The 17,891-nt window shown below is 41.1% G+C and overlaps 1 protein-coding gene across 1 annotated transcript; it reads right to left on the bottom strand.

Annotated features, from left to right (window-relative positions):
- Positions 1 to 6,730: 6,730 nt before the first annotated feature.
- Positions 6,731 to 16,298, bottom strand: LOC116218602 (ZP domain-containing protein-like). Its single transcript, XM_042703182.1, has 8 exons — positions 16,283 to 16,298; positions 10,571 to 10,591; positions 10,155 to 10,330; positions 8,260 to 8,708; positions 8,009 to 8,108; positions 7,835 to 7,903; positions 7,615 to 7,756; positions 6,731 to 6,858 (listed from the first exon to the last, which is right to left on the bottom strand). Exons 1-8 carry the CDS (start codon positions 16,296 to 16,298, stop codon positions 6,731 to 6,733), a joined length of 1,101 nt encoding a protein of 366 aa, XP_042559116.1.
- Positions 16,299 to 17,891: the final 1,593 nt, after the last annotated feature.

The following is a 17,891-nucleotide window of genomic DNA, read 5'->3' as shown; positions in this document are numbered from 1 at the left end:
ACCGTACAGCTCTATGCCATGGACAACAGTCAGAGGTCCAGTTTGCAATGGAGGCCTTCAAGTTTATTGGACTGCAGAGCAGGTAACGATCATAGCTCACTGTGAAGACAATCTACTGATCGTGCAATTCATATGACTTATTGTCCTCTACTGGTTCTCCTGATTAAGCCATGTCTCTGTGTGCAGGTGTTCATCCGATGCCCGTCATCCTCTGTAAGGCCTGACACAAACAGCAGCAGATGCTCTTCAGGGCTGTGTGAATCGTGCTAAAAGAGAGGCCCACTCCAGACTTGGTGCTGACTTTCTCCCACTGAAGAGCACCGGATCCAAAAGACAGAGGTCTCCGCCTGCCCGCCGGTCATATTGCCGCTAGCTCTGAGCACACCATCCGCAGAGAGGGAGGCACCCTTCCAGACCGCTAATCACGTCATCCCCAGGGCCCCCTGCGTCTAGGCGCAGTGTGACCAAACAAGGTAAACGAACGAAGACAAGAGAACATTGTACAAGCGATTCCAGGGTAGCTGGTTCCTGATTGGTTAAAAACCAGTCACCTGACCGGTCTTAACCAATCAGAAACCAGAATTACTTCCGGTTACCACCGATTGTCGGTTTACAAGTAAGTTTAGTATTACCAGGGGTAGCAATCACTTAATCAGAATTCTTTACCTGGATAAAAGGTTGGACTTATACAGAGAAAGGTAGCTGCCCTCCATCCAGAGATGTGATTCGCAAGAGTTCATTATACAGTACAGTACTAAAGCAGGCATGATCCCACCACCTTGTAAGAGCCTGGTGACTTACTGGTTACTGAATCTTTAAACAATATGACACCAGTGAGAGTGGTTTAGTGAAGGATATCAGCCCTAACCAGCAATATGACACCAGTGAGAGTGAGTTATTGAAAGATATCCTCACAGCTGTGACTCAGAGTGCTACAGGTAATCACAGGGCAGCCAATCAGAAGTTGATAAATAGTTTGATTGAGAAATAGTTTGATTGATAAATAGTTTGACTGGAACTAATGGTTGTACAAAAGCCCTTGTACAGAGGTGGCATTCTCTACACAGATTGTCACGTTATAATGGACAGTTATGAACAGGCCAAACGAGCTTTGTGACTTACATTAGAGTTTTAAGTGCTGGAATTGTTTTAAATTGTTGTGGTGTAAAGCTGCTTTTGAAATCAGTCCTCACAGTCCTCACTGCCTCAAAAAACTTTTTTCCTCTCTGTTGTACAGTGGCTGTAAACATGGACCCAAACATAATGCTCACCATTGGTGCTTTCGTGGCTGCTGTTGCCATGGCATGCGGAGTGATGCTCTACAGAACCTGGAAATCAAGTGTTACATATGAGAGAATGGTTTGACATGGTCTAAAGGTGTTCTAAAGGTGTTCTAATGGCAAGAATGTCAGATTGCAAAAGGTCTATGGACCATTTACAAAAAAAGATTAGCCGATTATATAGAATACTTCTTTTATATAATAATACTTCTGTAATGAGGGTATCAGACTATGTTCTAGTGTCTTGTCATAATTAATCATTGCCCTGATATTCAAAGAGATTATCTTAATGCATACTGTGATAGCGTCTTAAGCAGAAATCAATTTTACATTTTACATTTACATTAAGGATTTGTGGGCACTTCTTTTGTTTTCTTCTCATTCTTTCTGGATCTAAGAATGACATAATGATTGTTATTTGGGTACTTCAGATGCTTGCCATGTTTATTTCCTCAAAACTGAAGTCTTTAAACCAAATTTGAGAGACTTAAGTTGAAGTCTTGAGTTATTTATTGTTGTGGTTGCACCTACAGTATCTTGAACAGATTATTAACAATTTGAGTTACTATAAAGAAGCCAATTTGAACTCTGAAAAAACACCCTACCCAACAGAGGGTTGTTTAAAAGTGTTTGAAGATAATTTGGCTCTTCTCCGCGACAGTAAATGGGCCTTTCACACTCTCATTTCAAATTTCGTCATTGGTTTTTATGTGCTTCATTGTTGAAAATTTCAGAACTTTTCAAAACAGACTCATAAACTATGTAACTCATTTATTATATGGCTCTTCAGAATGTTCCAAAAAGTTCTGTTGATTTGAAATAGGCCACCCCAACATTCATAGGTCTGATATTAACTACTTACTAACCGAGAGTGAGGTCATGCCGGGAAATATCAAACTGAGGCTTTAACGTATCGACTGAGCGATAGCGAGGTTGATACGCCAAAGCCGAAGTTTGATATTTCCCGGCATAACCAAACGGTTGAGGTTAGTAAGTCGTTTATTACATGGCATTTTTCGCTCCTTTAGTTTTGTAAATGAAAATAAATGGTAATTGTTAATAGAAAACATGTCGTTTTGTTCAGCAAGTCTTCTCGACACAATGTGTTTCAGGTGTTGCGTAGCAACCAATTACTTGCTTACTTCAAGTTACAATGATCAATAAAAAACAGCTCAGCTAAAATGGCTTTAATTTACAGTAAAGTACCAACACAAGTGATTCAAACTATAGTTTCTAGTCTTCATTATCACTTCCAATAACACATTTTCGCTTCTCCTGAATTTCCTCATGTTTTCGTCTGGATAGTAAAACTCAGACTGATCGCTTTCATTCATTTTGAAAATGTCGTCAGAGGGCAATACGGATCCGTATTGACCGGTGAGGAGGGCAATACGCGGCTGGCATGACTCCGCATTAGCCAATCAGAATGCTCGTACTGTCGTTGCCATATAATAAAGGATGTTATTTTCATGATCTGTCTGATATGCCTATTCATGATCTGTCTGATATGCCTATTTATACATTTGATATTAAAACATCGAATTTCAATCATAAATTGTATTACAGTTTTTCACAGTTGTTAACAAAAAAAAGCGAATTTGCACAATTTGCACAACCTTCACTTCATGTACCAATCGCTCGACCCAATTTGGCACTACTTCACACTCCCTTATCTGCATTAGACTCTGATTGTCTGTTTACACTCCTGATGTCAATTACACATCACCTTGTTGTCAAACCTACACCACAATCTTCAGTTGTTGCAGCACACTCTCAATAAAATCTCAAAGCATCAACCTACAACACACAAATAGTCAAATCTCTAAACATTCAGGTCGGTTGAGCAATTTGCAATGAGGACGTGCAGCATAAAAGTGCTTGAGCCTCTGTTGTTTGGTAAACAATGGAAACTTTGAAGAGATCAACAACCAGAGAAGGAGAGGGGTAAGAGTGAGAGGAGGTGGAAGAGGAGGACAAGAACGAAGGGGACAAGGGGGAGGAGGAGTAGGAGGACAAGGAGGAGGAGGAGGAGGACAAGGAGGAGGAAGAGGATGAGAAGGACAAGGAGAAGAAGGAGGAGGAGGAGGAGGAGGAGAAAGAAAGGAGAATGGTCATCTCTAATGAGATTTGGGCCGCTGTGGTAGACCATGTGCTCAACCATGGTTTGAGCATGAGGGAGGCTGGCCAGAGTGTCCAACTAAATCTCAGCCGCTTCACAGTTGCTGCCATCATTAGAAACTTCAGGATGGAGAACAGGTACGAAATCTATTTGCCTTGTGTACTGTAATACTGCATATCAATAGAATAAATTGTGCTCACAGTATTTGTATTTTGCAGGACTGAAAGTGAACCACACCGTGGAGGAAGAACACACACTTTACCCGCTAAAAAGGGGACTAAAATTGTAAATATGGTTTGTGAGAACAACGGTATCGCACGGTTTACAGTACTGTACTGCTCTCTGTGTGTACCGAAATAAAACTTTTTTTGCTGCATATTTGTGTGCTGTTTTATGTTTGACTATGAAAAAAGTAGGCCTACACTGAGACATTTTACAAAAGGAGAAATGGCTCATTCTCCAGAGTCATTGTCATTCATATGGTGTGCTCCATTTCGATGATTGTGTTTTCAATTTTGCACTGCAGTGTGCTCTAAATGCTTGGTAGTGTGCAGCAAATGCTTAGTTGTGTGTACTCAATGAATGTATGTGTGTGTCTTTTGAAAATATGGCTGTGTGTACCAAATGAAAACACGAGTTCCATTTTGTGAACAGTTAAGAGATTTGATGGCAAAGAGTCATCTTGCAAAGGGAGTGTCAGGTTTAGCATTTTGTGTGTGAGGTTTTCAGTTTTCTGTGTGCAGTTTTGAGAAAGCCGTTATTGTTTTGAAAAACGTATGTTAACAATTGTGTAAAACTGTAATATTGTTCTCAACTAAAAATCAGTTCTTCGTGGAAAATTAGCTTCAACTTAAAACATTGTCGCAGCCCATTAGAAAGCGGCCCAGTGGTTGAGAAACACTGTGCTAGAGAAACCCCCTTTGTGTGTGAGTGGCACGCTGGCTTAGGTGCTTGCACTGCTTGCACTTCTGCCTCACAGCAAGAAGGTCATGGGTTCGATTCCCGCATGGGGTGCTGTTGGCTCTGGGGGGCAGGTCCTCGCCAGAGTGCACAGTGCTCAGGTGGGCTATCTCCCGGCCTTTCTGTGTGGATTTTGCATGTTCTCCCCGTGTTCACAAGGGGTTTCCTCCACTAAGATCCCCAACAGAAAAAACATCCCTGACCAAAGATGGACACTTCACTTCGCTTGGTCCCCGGGCGCTACAAGCTGCCCACTGCTCCTGGGGGGTCCTTGAGGAAGGATGTTCCAGGATGGGAAAAAGCAGAAAATAAATTCACCGCGACCTCAGGCCTACCTGTGTGTGTCCTGTGTCGCCTCCATATATGCACGTGTGTGTTCCAGTGTGCCGTGTGTGCCATTAAAAACCTGACCAAGGTCTTAATTACTTATTACTTTGTGTTTTGAAATGCATGAGGAGAAATCAAGAAAGGGAAAATACACACATTTACTCCCAGCTCACAGAGTTTAGCTTCTAGGGTTCCTAACTGTGTGGCTAACTCAACACAGAACACAGAACATAAAATGGTACAGTGTTTCCCACTAGTGGTTGAAATAATAAAGACAGTCTTGTAAAATTATGATATAGGGCATATGGAGCTAAAACAGAGACTTTAGGTTTGGTATTGAAAAAACAAAAGCAGTTGAAATTAGTGCTGTCAGTTAAAAACGTTATTAACGACGTTAACGCAAACCCATTTTAACGACGTCAATTTTCTCGCGAGATTAACGTTCTTTTTGGCCTCGCAAACTGTGTCTTTTTTTCACATGCTGTTGCAACAACTAGTAACCTTAGAAAAACTACAGAGAGATTACTACCGGAAGCAAAACAATAGGCACACCGTTTGGGCTTGGAAGCCGGCCAATAGTTGTAGGCTAACGTTACGGTTTGAGTGAATGGTGAGCGCGATACGGCGAAATGGATGATATATGCCATGCGTGGTTCAGTGCAGTGTGGAAAACTGTGTTGTGTTGATGGAACATCACGTGCATGGTTCAGTGCAGTGTGGAGAACTGTGTTGTGTTGATGGAACCTCACGTGCGTGGTTCAGTGCAGTATGGAGAGCTATGTTGATAGAACCTCACGTGCGTGGTTCAGTCCAGTGTGGAGAACTGTGTTGATAGAACCTCACGTGCGTGGTTCAGTCCAGTGTGGAGAACTGTGTTGATGGAACATTCTGTTGATCACTTGTCTCTGAATGCAAACTGGTGTTGAAGCAGAGTGGGAGAAGGTGTGTTTTAGAACGAGCCTCTCGAAGCACTTTATCACAGTGGAGGTGAGAGCCTCCGGTCTGTAGTCATTAAGGCTGCTGATAACTGGTAATGGGACAGGCTTAAGGCATTTGGGGTACTGTCCATGTGGACAGGAAGGGGTTAAAGATGTTGCCGGATGCCTCCACCCAGCTGATCTGTCTTTGATTAGCTGCCATGCATATGGTGTACAAAGCGTGGGGCTATGTATGTTGTTAGCCTGGTCTGCGAGGCCGGTGACTCTCCCCAAATGTATGTGTTAAAGATAAATTAAATAATGGCAAATGCTGGGGCGTACTTGTTCTAAAGCTCTTTTGCTCTCATGACGAGTTAGCTGCTTCAGGGACTAAGAAGCCACTGACAATTTTAGGCACACAGTTTAATTAAGTGGACTGTTGGAATTGCCAGGTGGCCTCGGGAGCCCTTGGGCTTTTCTGATTGAAGTTGCTGGATGTGTTGGACAGCTAGGAATTTGCATAATTGTCTCAAACCAATTATGGAAAAGTGTACATGTTCTGTATTTGCTTTAGGCTCTAGGTGAAGAGCCACATCTATGTTGGGAGACTGAGACTCACCAACAGTATTGTCCCTGTTGACAGGAAGGTGTGGCTGGCTCTGACTTAAACTATGTTCAAAAGGGTATGACCGGTGTGTGACATCGACCTATTTTAGGACTGATTGTCTCAAACCAGTTTAGCAAAGTGGAAAACATGGAATGTTGCAGCATTCAAGGGAGGTAACAAAACCATAGCAACCCACAAATTACTATTTTTCCCTTTTTTTACAAACTACTGTTTCTAAACAATAATCAACCATTTATTATCAAGAAATAAATTAACCTGATGAACAGGTTGTTTCGTCCTGAAGGGACTGTTTCAACTTAAGACTCTCAAATTTGGTTTAAGGACTTCAGTTATGAGGAAATAAACATGGCAAGCATCTGAACAACCCAAATAACAATCATTATGTCATTCTTAGATCCAGAAAGAATGAGAAGAAACAAAAGCAGTGCCCACAAATCCTTTAATGTAAATGTAAAATGTAAATCTGACATTCTTGCATTTAGAAGACCTTTAGACCATGTCAAACCATTCTCTCATATGTAACACTTGATTTCCAGGTTCTGTAGAGCATCACTCCGCATGCCATGGCAACAGCAGCCACGAAAGCGCCAATGGTGAGCATTATGTTTGGGTCCATGTTTACAGCCACTGTACAACAGAGAGGAAAAAAGGTTTTTTGAGGCAGTGAGGACTGTGAGGACTGAATTCAAAAGCAACTTTACACCACAACAATTTAAAACAATTCCAGCACTTAAAACTCTTAGTCAAAAAGCTTGTTTGGCCTGTCCATTATAACATGACAATCTGTGTAGAGAATGCCACCTCTGTACAAGGTCTTTTGTACAACCATTAGTTCCAGTCAAACTATTTATTAATCAAACTATTTCTCAATCAACCTATTTATCAACTTCTGATTGGCTGCCCTGTGATTACCTGTAGCACTCTGAGTCACAGCTGTGAGGATATCTTTCAATAACTCACTCTCACTGGTGTTATATTGCTGGTTAGGGCTGATATCCTTCACTAACCCACTCTCACTGGTGTCATATTGCTTAAAGATTCAGTAACCAGTAAGTCACCAGGCTCTTACAAGGTGGTGGGATAAGGCATGCTTTAGTACTGTACTATATAATGAACTCTTACGAATCACATCTCTGGATGGAGGGCAGCTACCATTCTCTGTATAAGTCCAACCTTTTATCCAGGTAAAGAATTCTGATTAAGTGATTGCTACCCCTGGTAATACTAAACTCACTTGTAAACCGACAATCTGTGGTAACCGGAAGTAATTCTAATCCTGCAATTTCTGATTGGTTAAGACCAGTCAGGTGACTGGTTTTAACCAATCAGAGACCAGCTACCCCTGGTATCGCTGGTATAATGTTCTCTGTCTACGTTTGTTACCTTGTTTGGTCACACTGCGCCTAAGACGCAGGGGGCCCTGGAGGATGGCGTGATTGGCGGTCTGGAAGGGTGCCTCCCTCTTGCGGATGGTGTGCTCAGAGCTGGCGGAAATATGGCCGGCGGGCAGGCGGAGACCCTCTGTCTTTTGGATCCGGTGCTCTTCAGAGGGGAGAAAGTCAGCACCAGTCTGGAGTGGGGCCTCTCTTTTAGCACGATTCACACAGCCCTGAGAGCATCTGCTGCTGTTTGTGTCAGCCTTACAGAGGATGACGGAGCATCGGATGAACACCTGCACACAGAGGACATGGCTTAATCAGGAGAACCAGTAGAGGACAATAAGTCATATGAATTGCACGATCAGTAGATTGTCTTCACAGTGAGCTATGATCGTTACCTGCTCATGCAGTCCAATAAACTTGAAGGCCTCCATTGCAAACTGGACCTCTGACTGTTGTCCATTGGCATAGAGCTGTACGGTCTGATCGACTTTACATCTGTAGAAGGGCAGGGCACGTGATCAACACTTAAACATTTGTGTCATATTTCCAAGAACTGTCATTAGCTTAACACATTTCCTCTACATGGGCTTTTCATATCTGTCTTGAACTCGATGCTTGATGTAGCACTGGAGATCAAAAGCCTTACCCGTCTTTAATGATGGGATATTTACTGGCACTGTTGGGGTCATCGCTGGGAGTTGCGGTGCAGGACTCAGCAAACAGCACAGTGTTGGGAACGGAGGTGAAGGACTGAATCTGCATGTACATCATGTCTCCCAGATCGAACTCCAGAGGGTAGGTGCTTGGGTCCTTCGCAAGACTGAATGTACTTGACTCGAAGAATTCAAACTGCAAGGTGAACGTACCAAAGCCCCTCTGTGTGAAGTTGACTGGGGGCCTGTGACCAATGAAGTCAAGAGTCACGCTGCTCTGTTTGGGATACTTGCAAGAGAACTCAATCTCCACCAAAGGGTCCCTGACTATAACAGCATTGGATTCGTTGAAGGACACAACTTCATTGGTAAAGATGAGATCTACACCATCATCCTTAGAAACACAAACAAGGAGCAGAACATTAGAGGCTAATAACATTAACTGTGGCGGGTGAAAGACTCAAGCTTTACTGACTTCATTTTGTCAAATGAAGATACTATACTATAGTAGTGTTAGCAATACAGAAAATTAGGCAAGTTTAGACGGATAAATTGTATATCACCCAGGGGCTCTGGGCCTGAGAGGGGCTATGGGGCTGAGAGGGGCCATGGGCCTGGCAGTGGCTATGGGCCTGAGAGGGGCTATGAGCCTGAGAGGAGCTATGGGCCTGAGAGGGGCTGTGGGGCTGAGAGGAGCTAGGTGTGGTGGAAGATCCTATGTTTTCACCTATCTGTGCTCATCATTTGTTCAAATCCATGACTGTAATCTTAGCTATACACAGAAAAAAATGTTAAATTCCTTGTGCTATTGGTTGGGTGACTTCCCACAGCGACCAATCCTCTCACTGACACATGCAAGTGCTGATACCCAACACTGATACCCACCACGCTGTGGGCCTTTTCTGTCCCCAAAAAGCTAATTAAAAAATGAGCATGGCAAGTCCCATAGATTAACTACAAATGCTTGCCATGGTTGTGAATAGGATAAAAGTATACTCTTTAAGTATTTGCATGGGCACGATTGTATTTTGCATATACACAATTGTTTTCCACAGTTTTACTTTAGACTGTTGCTAGACTTGCACTGATTCACATTGCTGTGCCCGATCAGCATATTGTTGGCAAGGATGAATAGGGTGTGTGCAGTTTTAACCAGACCACATTCCAATGTTAACACAACAAAAGAAAAAAAAACAGATAAAATCTTTGTGCTGCCCCTAAACTACAACCATCTAGGTGGTGCACTACAATCATCATACCAATCTTTAACAAAACATCAACAACAACTGAGATGCGTTTGTGAATATTTCACTGGGGTTGTCATGGCAGCACCATTTGTCAGTACTTCACTGAGGTTGTCTGGAAGCACCCTTTGTCAGTACTTCACTGAGTGAGGTTGGATATGAACCCTTCTGTGTCAGTACTTCACTGATTTAGGTTGGAAATTAACCCAATTTTGGATAAGTGAAGAGGTTGGGGTGAGAGAGTAGAATGGCTGTTGTATGATACCACATAAATTATGTTTAAAAGCATATTAGTCCCATTTTTTACACTTTTTCTTCCTTTTTTTCTTTCAATTGTTCTATTCTATGATGATACTTAGCTTTGTTCTATTCTCTAATGATACTTAGCGTTGTTCTATTCTCTAATGATTCTAAGCTTTGTTCTATTCTCTAATGATTCTAAGCTTTGTTCTATTCTCTAATGATTCTAAGCTTTGTTCTATTCTCTAATGATTCTAAGCGTTGTTCTATTCTCTAAAGATTCTAAGCTTTGTTCTATTCTCTAATGATTCTAAGCTTTGCCCCTAAGTTACTTTGTATAGCCGTAAACCCTGAATGGGATTCTAAGATGACCTGAGGATGTGAAGAAGAAGAAGAAGTCTCACCTCCATCACAGTGCCACAGGCATCGAGGGACATATTGGACAGCAGATGAGTCCCGTTTGAGTACAGAGTGCAGTTGGAATCGCCCAGCCTCAGGTACTCTGCACTCAGCGCAATTCTTCCAGATTTATTCAGCACAAGTTCCATACTGTCCTCCAGGCAAATCACCTCCATTTCACCTGTAAAATATTTACAGGGGTTAACCTGGAACACTAGGTTAACCCTAGGTTCTGGAACACTACCAGCAGGATCAACTAGAGGGAGCTTTACAGCTTTTTAACAATGTACCCTGCAGTGTAACATATACATATATTATATATAATACATACATTATATAACATATAAATTACATGTTTAAATGTTATATGCATATGTATTAACTGTATGACTTTCATGACGTAATGACACATCTCTCTTACCTGGATTGGCTTCTACCCCACCTGCCAGAGAAATATGTTGAGTCAGTTTATTCACCTTATACATCAGGTTATAAATGCTTCATTTTATTCATAAAGGTAAATCCTCTACAAACACACTTCTGACGCTGCAAATCTCCCCCCTGCACTGTATTGACCGTGAGACTATTGGACTCTGAACTATTATTGGATATCTACTGTGGTAAACATGTGCAGTGGGTCGGCCTCACTGCCTGACTGCCTAAAGGATGCAGCAGTGACTGACCCAAGCAGTCATGGGTTTAATCTCCCTTTGGCTCAGGGTTTGAGTGCAGCAGTGACTGACCCAAGCAGCCATGGGTTTAAGCTCCCTTTGGCTCAGGGTTTGAGTGCAGTATGAGACTGACCCAAACAGCCATGGGTTTAAGCTCCCTTTGGCTCAGGGTTTGAGTGCAGTATGATACTGACCCAAGCAGCCATGGATTTAATCTCCCTTTGGCTCAGGGTTTGAGTGCAGTATGTGATTGAATGGCTCACCAATCGGTAAGAAATAATACCTCATGTTTGTCTGGAAATTAATTGTACGTAGTTTAAATAATTAACTCTTGATTTTACCTTTTTCCCCTTCCTTAAGATAAATTGATGAATTAGGCGTTGTGCTTTTACAAGCATATTAATGATTAAGAGTTTTCAGCTCACCAGACCACTGACTGGACTGACTACAACAGGGCTGACTAATGATCTAATATTGATTCATCTCAGTGTCAATAATACTGGCCGATACAACAACAACCCCTTTAAAAGGAGGCTTCACCAAGACTACATGATAAAGCTATCTCCACTGACACCACATACAATAGCACAGAAGCATCCATAATGGCATTTTTCTGAATAAAAATATGCCTGAATTTCACTTACCAGAAAGTAGGAAAATACTGAAAAGGAGAGATGCTGTGGGAAATGGATATGTTAACATATGAAAAAATAATATCACAGATAACACCATGATTGTGTTCTGGTCATTGATGATAAGATTCTCAAAGGGTGGTGTGCATAACATATGGCAGGTGATAACAGAGGTTTGCACCTCTTACCTGCTATAGTAGAATCAGGAATCACTAAAGAAAAAGAAAGAAAGAAAGAAAGATTAAGTAAGTTTGAAGTTTGAGTTTATCACAAAAGATAATTTTGTTCTCTATTGAGAAGAATATATCACATGTTCTATGCTAAGCTGAATTAAAATGTTGTTGTGCCATTTCCAAATGGGGCAGCAAAAAGATTTTAGGGTTAAGTAATTGACATCTGTTTTTTTTCTTCTAAATTGTTTGTGTAAACATTGGAATGTGGTCTGGTTAAACTGCACACACCCTATTCATCTTTGCCAACAATATGCTGATCGGGCACAGCAATATGAATCAGTGCAAGTCTAGTAACAGTCTAAAGTCTAAAAAACTGTGGAAAACAATTGTGTATATGCAAAATACAATCGTGCCCATGCAAATACTTAAAGAGTATACTTGTATCCTATTCACAACCATGGCAAGCATTTGTAGTTAATCTATGGGACTTGCCATGCTCATTCTTGAATTAGCTTTTTGGGGACAGAAAAGGCCCACAACATGGTGATTAAAGGGGAAGCCTAATCATTATGTGATGACTTGTGTTTTAAGTCATGTCAATTCCTTTTTTCCCCTTTATTTCATTTGGAAATACTGACAATGTGGGCAATGGGACAAAAACCTACTTTTGGATGCCAGTTGGAGCACAAAAAAGTATGCTGGAAATCTTTCCTCACTTCCTTGATCGTTCCAGGACAACTACAGAAACACAAAGAAAATAATGACTCAAACAGAATAGGACCTATAATAAATGAATTCACTCAATCAATCTATCCTTTCTTTATGTACGTTAGAAAATCACATCCATTCACTCATTCTATCCTTTATTTATGTACTTTAGAATAATGCATTCATTCACTCATTCTATCCTCTCTTTATGTACTTTAGAAAGTATGTTTTAAGTATGGGATGACACTTTCCATATTTACACGTTGGACGCTGCATAAGCCACATAAGGTATGAGTATGTATTTAGTTTACAATTGTTTGTGTGGCCATTTCTGTAAATGTAAATGTAAACAGCCAACCACATTCTGCAAATGATATACTCATTTTGAACGTGGGCATGAATCAGGTAGCTGCACCTCATTATATACCACTTCTTTAACGTTTACATTGTTTTCTGAAGACATTTTTCCATCTTCATTCACTTATATATACAGATGAAAGCACTGAAGGGGGTCCGGCAAAGAGCACTGCGTTTGAACCTTCTGTTATAAGACTGTTATAACCATGTTGTAAGACTAACATAACCATGTCATAACAGATGGTAAGCACAGAAAAGTGTGATTTTGTCATTATGGTAATTGCCATCTGAGTATTAAGAATGAAATGTGGCATCAAATATCTTCAGCTGTCAACAATTACTGATAATAGTACATGACACTATTATAGTATAGACAATTGATGTTGTAATGAAAAGCTGTATCTTCCATGGCTTGAAAATGTCTATGTTAGTCTCATAAAAGAGAATATAACATATAACCTACATGTAAATGCATAACACTTAAACTGCAACTAAATAGCAATCTGCATGATACTTTGCTGAGTGTTGGCCAGGCCTGAAGGTTCACTACCAGCCAATATAAACTCAGGACTATGGCACATCACAGAGGACTGACACATAACTATTCCAGACTATTCCACTGGGATTCACACTTCCACACTTCCTAAGAGCTAGTTTTCCTTACAAAGTGCAAATAATTTTTTTTTGTTTCTTGAAGATGTTTTTAGGGGTAATATTTTTTCGTCCGTCGGACACAATTTTTTTAACTGGCCAAGCTGGCTTCAACCTCTGTGTTGGAATGAAGAGCATAGTACCAAGGCACTCACACCTGTACATAAAGGCCACCTGAGCCATCGAACTGCCAACTGCTTCCTGTAGTTTACCACAAGTACAATTAGCCTACAAATCCTTTAAACATACAACAAAGCATCTCTTTACGCTGCCTTCCTCTGAGACAAACAGACGGGTGGATGGATGTACTCACCTTTGTAAATATCCTGTCAAAAGAGAATATGAGCGGCTGGGGAGTATGCCAAGGCAAGTACTGATCTCAGGGACACGATGTCTCCTCTTAAATAGTCAGAAGGAAATGTCAACCTCCCTCTGACTCATCACATAGTGGCCAAACCTGCCTCTCCAGTTCAGCCGTGACATTAGCCTCACCTCAGGGAGACCGCTTCACACACAGCTATAACAAAGTCACAACCAATACAAGGTCAAAATCACTCAGGGACACTTACTAGCATCTAGCACTATTAAACCATGAGTCAAACTACTTAGCATCCGACAAAGCTAAAGTTATTTATTGTCTTTCTGACAGTTTGTTAGACTGTGAAACAGATTAGCTGATCTATAGCTGGTCAAATGCTTGCTTGCTTTCAGTTCTCCCATGAGTGCAGCCTGGAGGACTTGTGGTCAGATGGGTGAGCCGGACTGGTTCATAAAACCAGGCACACTGCATGTAAGCGTACTACTGCAGCAGGTCAAATATTTATGTTTTGAGCTAGTAATAAAGTCACATATTGGGAATTTTGGAAGTGGGAAAACTGGACATCCATCATGGGTATTGATAAAAGTACATTTTGAAACTTTTCAAAAGAACAAAATCATTCAATAACACACATCTCACACAACCCCAACCCTAACCCTAACCCTAACCCTAACCCTAACCCTAGAGCCAGAATCTGACTTACTAAACAGTCCTTTGAAGCCATGGTAATGACAAAATGACATTTGTCATCAGAGACATTCCATAAGTGCCAAATGAGCTTTCTCTAAACTCCCTCGAGCACTCCTGTCATGCTTCACATACACCTGGCTTTACCTGACATTAAAATCACCACCAGGGGCGAATAACTAACTACTTGACTTCTCAGTCAAACCAAAAGAAAGGATCTCGAGATCCTGAGAACCCCCACCCCCATTCACACACACAAGGTTTTGCAAACTGACGTAGCAATCTTTTTGCAGATTTACACTCCAAGAATTGCTAAATTAGCAAAGCACTCTGATTCGCAAGCTCCCAATTGGATATCTACATTTACATGTAGTAATTTAGCAGACGCTAATTACATGTAGATGTCCAATTGGGAGTCACATATTTGGAATGTTTCATAACTGTTTCATAACTGTCAATGTTATGTTTGTTGTGAACTTTAATAATAGTTATAATAGATAATCGATACATTTAAGGAGAAAAAATATCATTCATTGACACCTTATTGAGTAAACATCAGCTGTTCACTTTTAGTTGTTGATATAATAAATCATCTGAAAAGCACTGGTGAGACAACAGAGGGAGTGCAGGTATTTAAATGGCTAATTAAACAGCTATACGTATTTAAATAGCAATTTAAACAACTATACGTAGTTAAATGGCTATTTAAGCAGCTTAAATAAGTATTGTATGATGATCGCACTTTTGCAGGACCCATAGACCCACTGAGGTGATTGACTAGAGCTGACTGGGCCCTTGATAGCAAAAGAGGTCTGCAGACACATGAATGAAGCCACGGCCTCCCACTTAAACACACACACACACACACACACACACACACACACACACACACGCACGCACGCGCACACACCACACACACACACACACACACACACACACACACACACACACACACACACACACACACACACACACACACACACACACACACACACACACACACACACACACACACACACACACACACACACACACACACACACACGGCACTGGGTTTTAGTGTTCACCCTGACTGACCTGTTCATGACAGATAAACACATAACAAATAAAATATTTCATATTGTGTCCCTTTTGGGATCACAGTGTATGCACCTACACTTACTCAGAAACGTGTTGAAGTCTCCAGGAGGTCATGTGAAACTCAGCATGTGAAACTGCCGTGAGGTTACCAGTTTGTTTCTTTTTTGTTGTAGCAACAGCCATGGAGAACTCACTGTTCTACAGATATGATATGTGGCTGAGACAGCCTTGGCAAACCTTGACCTCCGACCTCTACCATGCAGCTGCAGGAGACTATAGTGGCTTTAAATGTGCACTGTTTCTTCTGTTCTCTTGACAGGTGTTGCCCCACTGACTGAAAAATGACAGAATGAAAGGACACATAGTTGAAGGACAGCTGGTATTTGAAGAGCTATATGCAAAATTGCCACAGCACAACTGGAATTTGAGTTTTGTTGACCTTTCTCGGAACTAGTTTGAGAAATGAGGGATGGTAGACATTTGAATAGTTATTTGCAAAACTGTTCAAGTATAATGGACTTCAGTTAGGCTGGGGTCGCTGGGGTCGCTGGGGTCGCTGGAGGCACTTCCAAACCACTCTTTGAGCCTTTTTTCCGCCTCCACAACTTCTCTAAGGGCTTTATCATCAGTTTATAGATGAAAATCAAATTGATACGCAAAGGTTGTGTGTAACATTAGTCTAAGGCTGGGTTGCACCAACATGGATTAAATTAATCCTGGTTTAGAGTTAATCTAGGTTTAGTAAATCCAGGTTTAAACTGGTTTATAATTAATCAGAGTTGTGTTGCACATCTTAATTTTAACCCTGGATTAGTTAAACTAGTTTAAACCAGGGTTAAAACAGGATTAGTTTACGTTCAATGTCCGCCATGATGGATTCCGACGAAATGTAAACAAATTCACAATGTATGTTTAACAAATACGGAACTAAATAGCCCTAAATAAATGCATGCGCTCTTTTTCCTAAACTAGCTGCGTTTTGAATAAATGCCGTTACTGATACCATTAGTTACCGTTGGCGTTTGTACTTTATTCCCAAAAACAACAGCGGCTATAGCTAACCAACCCCGTCAATTTAGCCAGCTAGCTAACTACTAACTATGGCACGGCAAAGAGGGTCTAACTTCTCAACATTTGAAAAGATGTCGGTGGCCGAAATAATGGAGGAGTTTGGGATCACCATTGAGGATAAAAGGACTGACAGCAGTACTTTAGAAAAGAAGGAGAAGAGCTGGGTACGGTTAGCAGACCGCTTTAACGGCTCTACAGGAATCAAGGAGCCGAGGGACAGGGCACAATTAAAAGCCTGTTGGAAAAAATTGAAGGCTAAAGCTAAAAAAGATGCAGCGGAAGAGAGGCGTAGCCTATTTCAAACCGGCGGAGGACCACCTACAAATACGGATCCTATATCAAAAAAGATAATTGTTATGATCCCGCAACAGATTTCCCCCCTCCCCAACCCCTACGACGATGACGGCGCTTTAGATGAGACTACAGCAACAGAAGCTACAAGTAAGTAACTACAAACTTGCAGCAATAACGTGACAAAAAATGACGAAAGTAGGCTATAATTTTGCCTTCAAAGCATTTGTTAGAGCCGATGCATATACATACCCCTCAGATGTTTATTAATAATTTTCAAATTGAATAGCACATCATACTACAGAAATAACAGTTCCATGTTCTCTAGTAGCCTATGGTATTGTGTTGTATTAAATTAGTTATTTCCTATGTTATTGGACCTCAGGAGACCTCAAGAGTAAAGTGCATTGTGCAAATACAGTTGTAGGTAACCTCCTAATGTGTTAATACGTTTTTTTTGTTTTGTTTAGCTGACACTATTATTGTACTGGAGTCAGTGGAACCACATGCAAGAAACATGGAAGCAGCAGCATCACCAGTGGACCCCCCTGCTAAGCACCCTAAACTTACCTGTCACCAGGAGCTTCTGGCATTAGAGAAGGAGAGATGCATGCTAGACATCGAAAATGCAAAATTAAAAAAAGATGTCCTGTTGCTACAGAAAGAGGTCCTAACTCTTCAGAAGCAAAGGCTACTGGATCTAAGCCAGGCACAACAAATTGCATTTTTTTTGAATGAATTCTGAAACTTAAATTTCGCATTATATTTGTATTTATTGGAGTAAAATGTTTCTTTTCAATCAAATTGGCAGTCCCCTTGTCTTGCTGTTCTTGTTAGTTATTCCCTGTATGGATGGGAAAGTAAGAAGTATATTAGTTATTAAGTATGGGTTAAGGTAATCTATTGTATAAGTGCACATATCAATCAAAATATAACAGTTTTTCTGCCCCAATACTGACCTTAATTACCGCTGCCCAAAGTGGTTTTCGATCAGTGTTCTCCTGACAGCATTGCCATTTGCGTTCCCAGCATTCTGCACCTGAGCATCTGCCAGATCATCCTCAAGTGGGTGCTCATCCTCCTCGGGTAGCTCATCTCCTAC

The sequence above is a fragment of the Clupea harengus genome, chromosome 23 (assembly GCF_900700415.2).
Source record: "Clupea harengus chromosome 23, Ch_v2.0.2, whole genome shotgun sequence".
In the NCBI taxonomy this organism is placed as follows: Eukaryota; Metazoa; Chordata; class Actinopteri; order Clupeiformes; family Clupeidae; genus Clupea; species Clupea harengus.
Note: the sequence above shows the minus strand (reverse complement) of the source record. Positions and strands in the feature narration are given on the sequence as shown.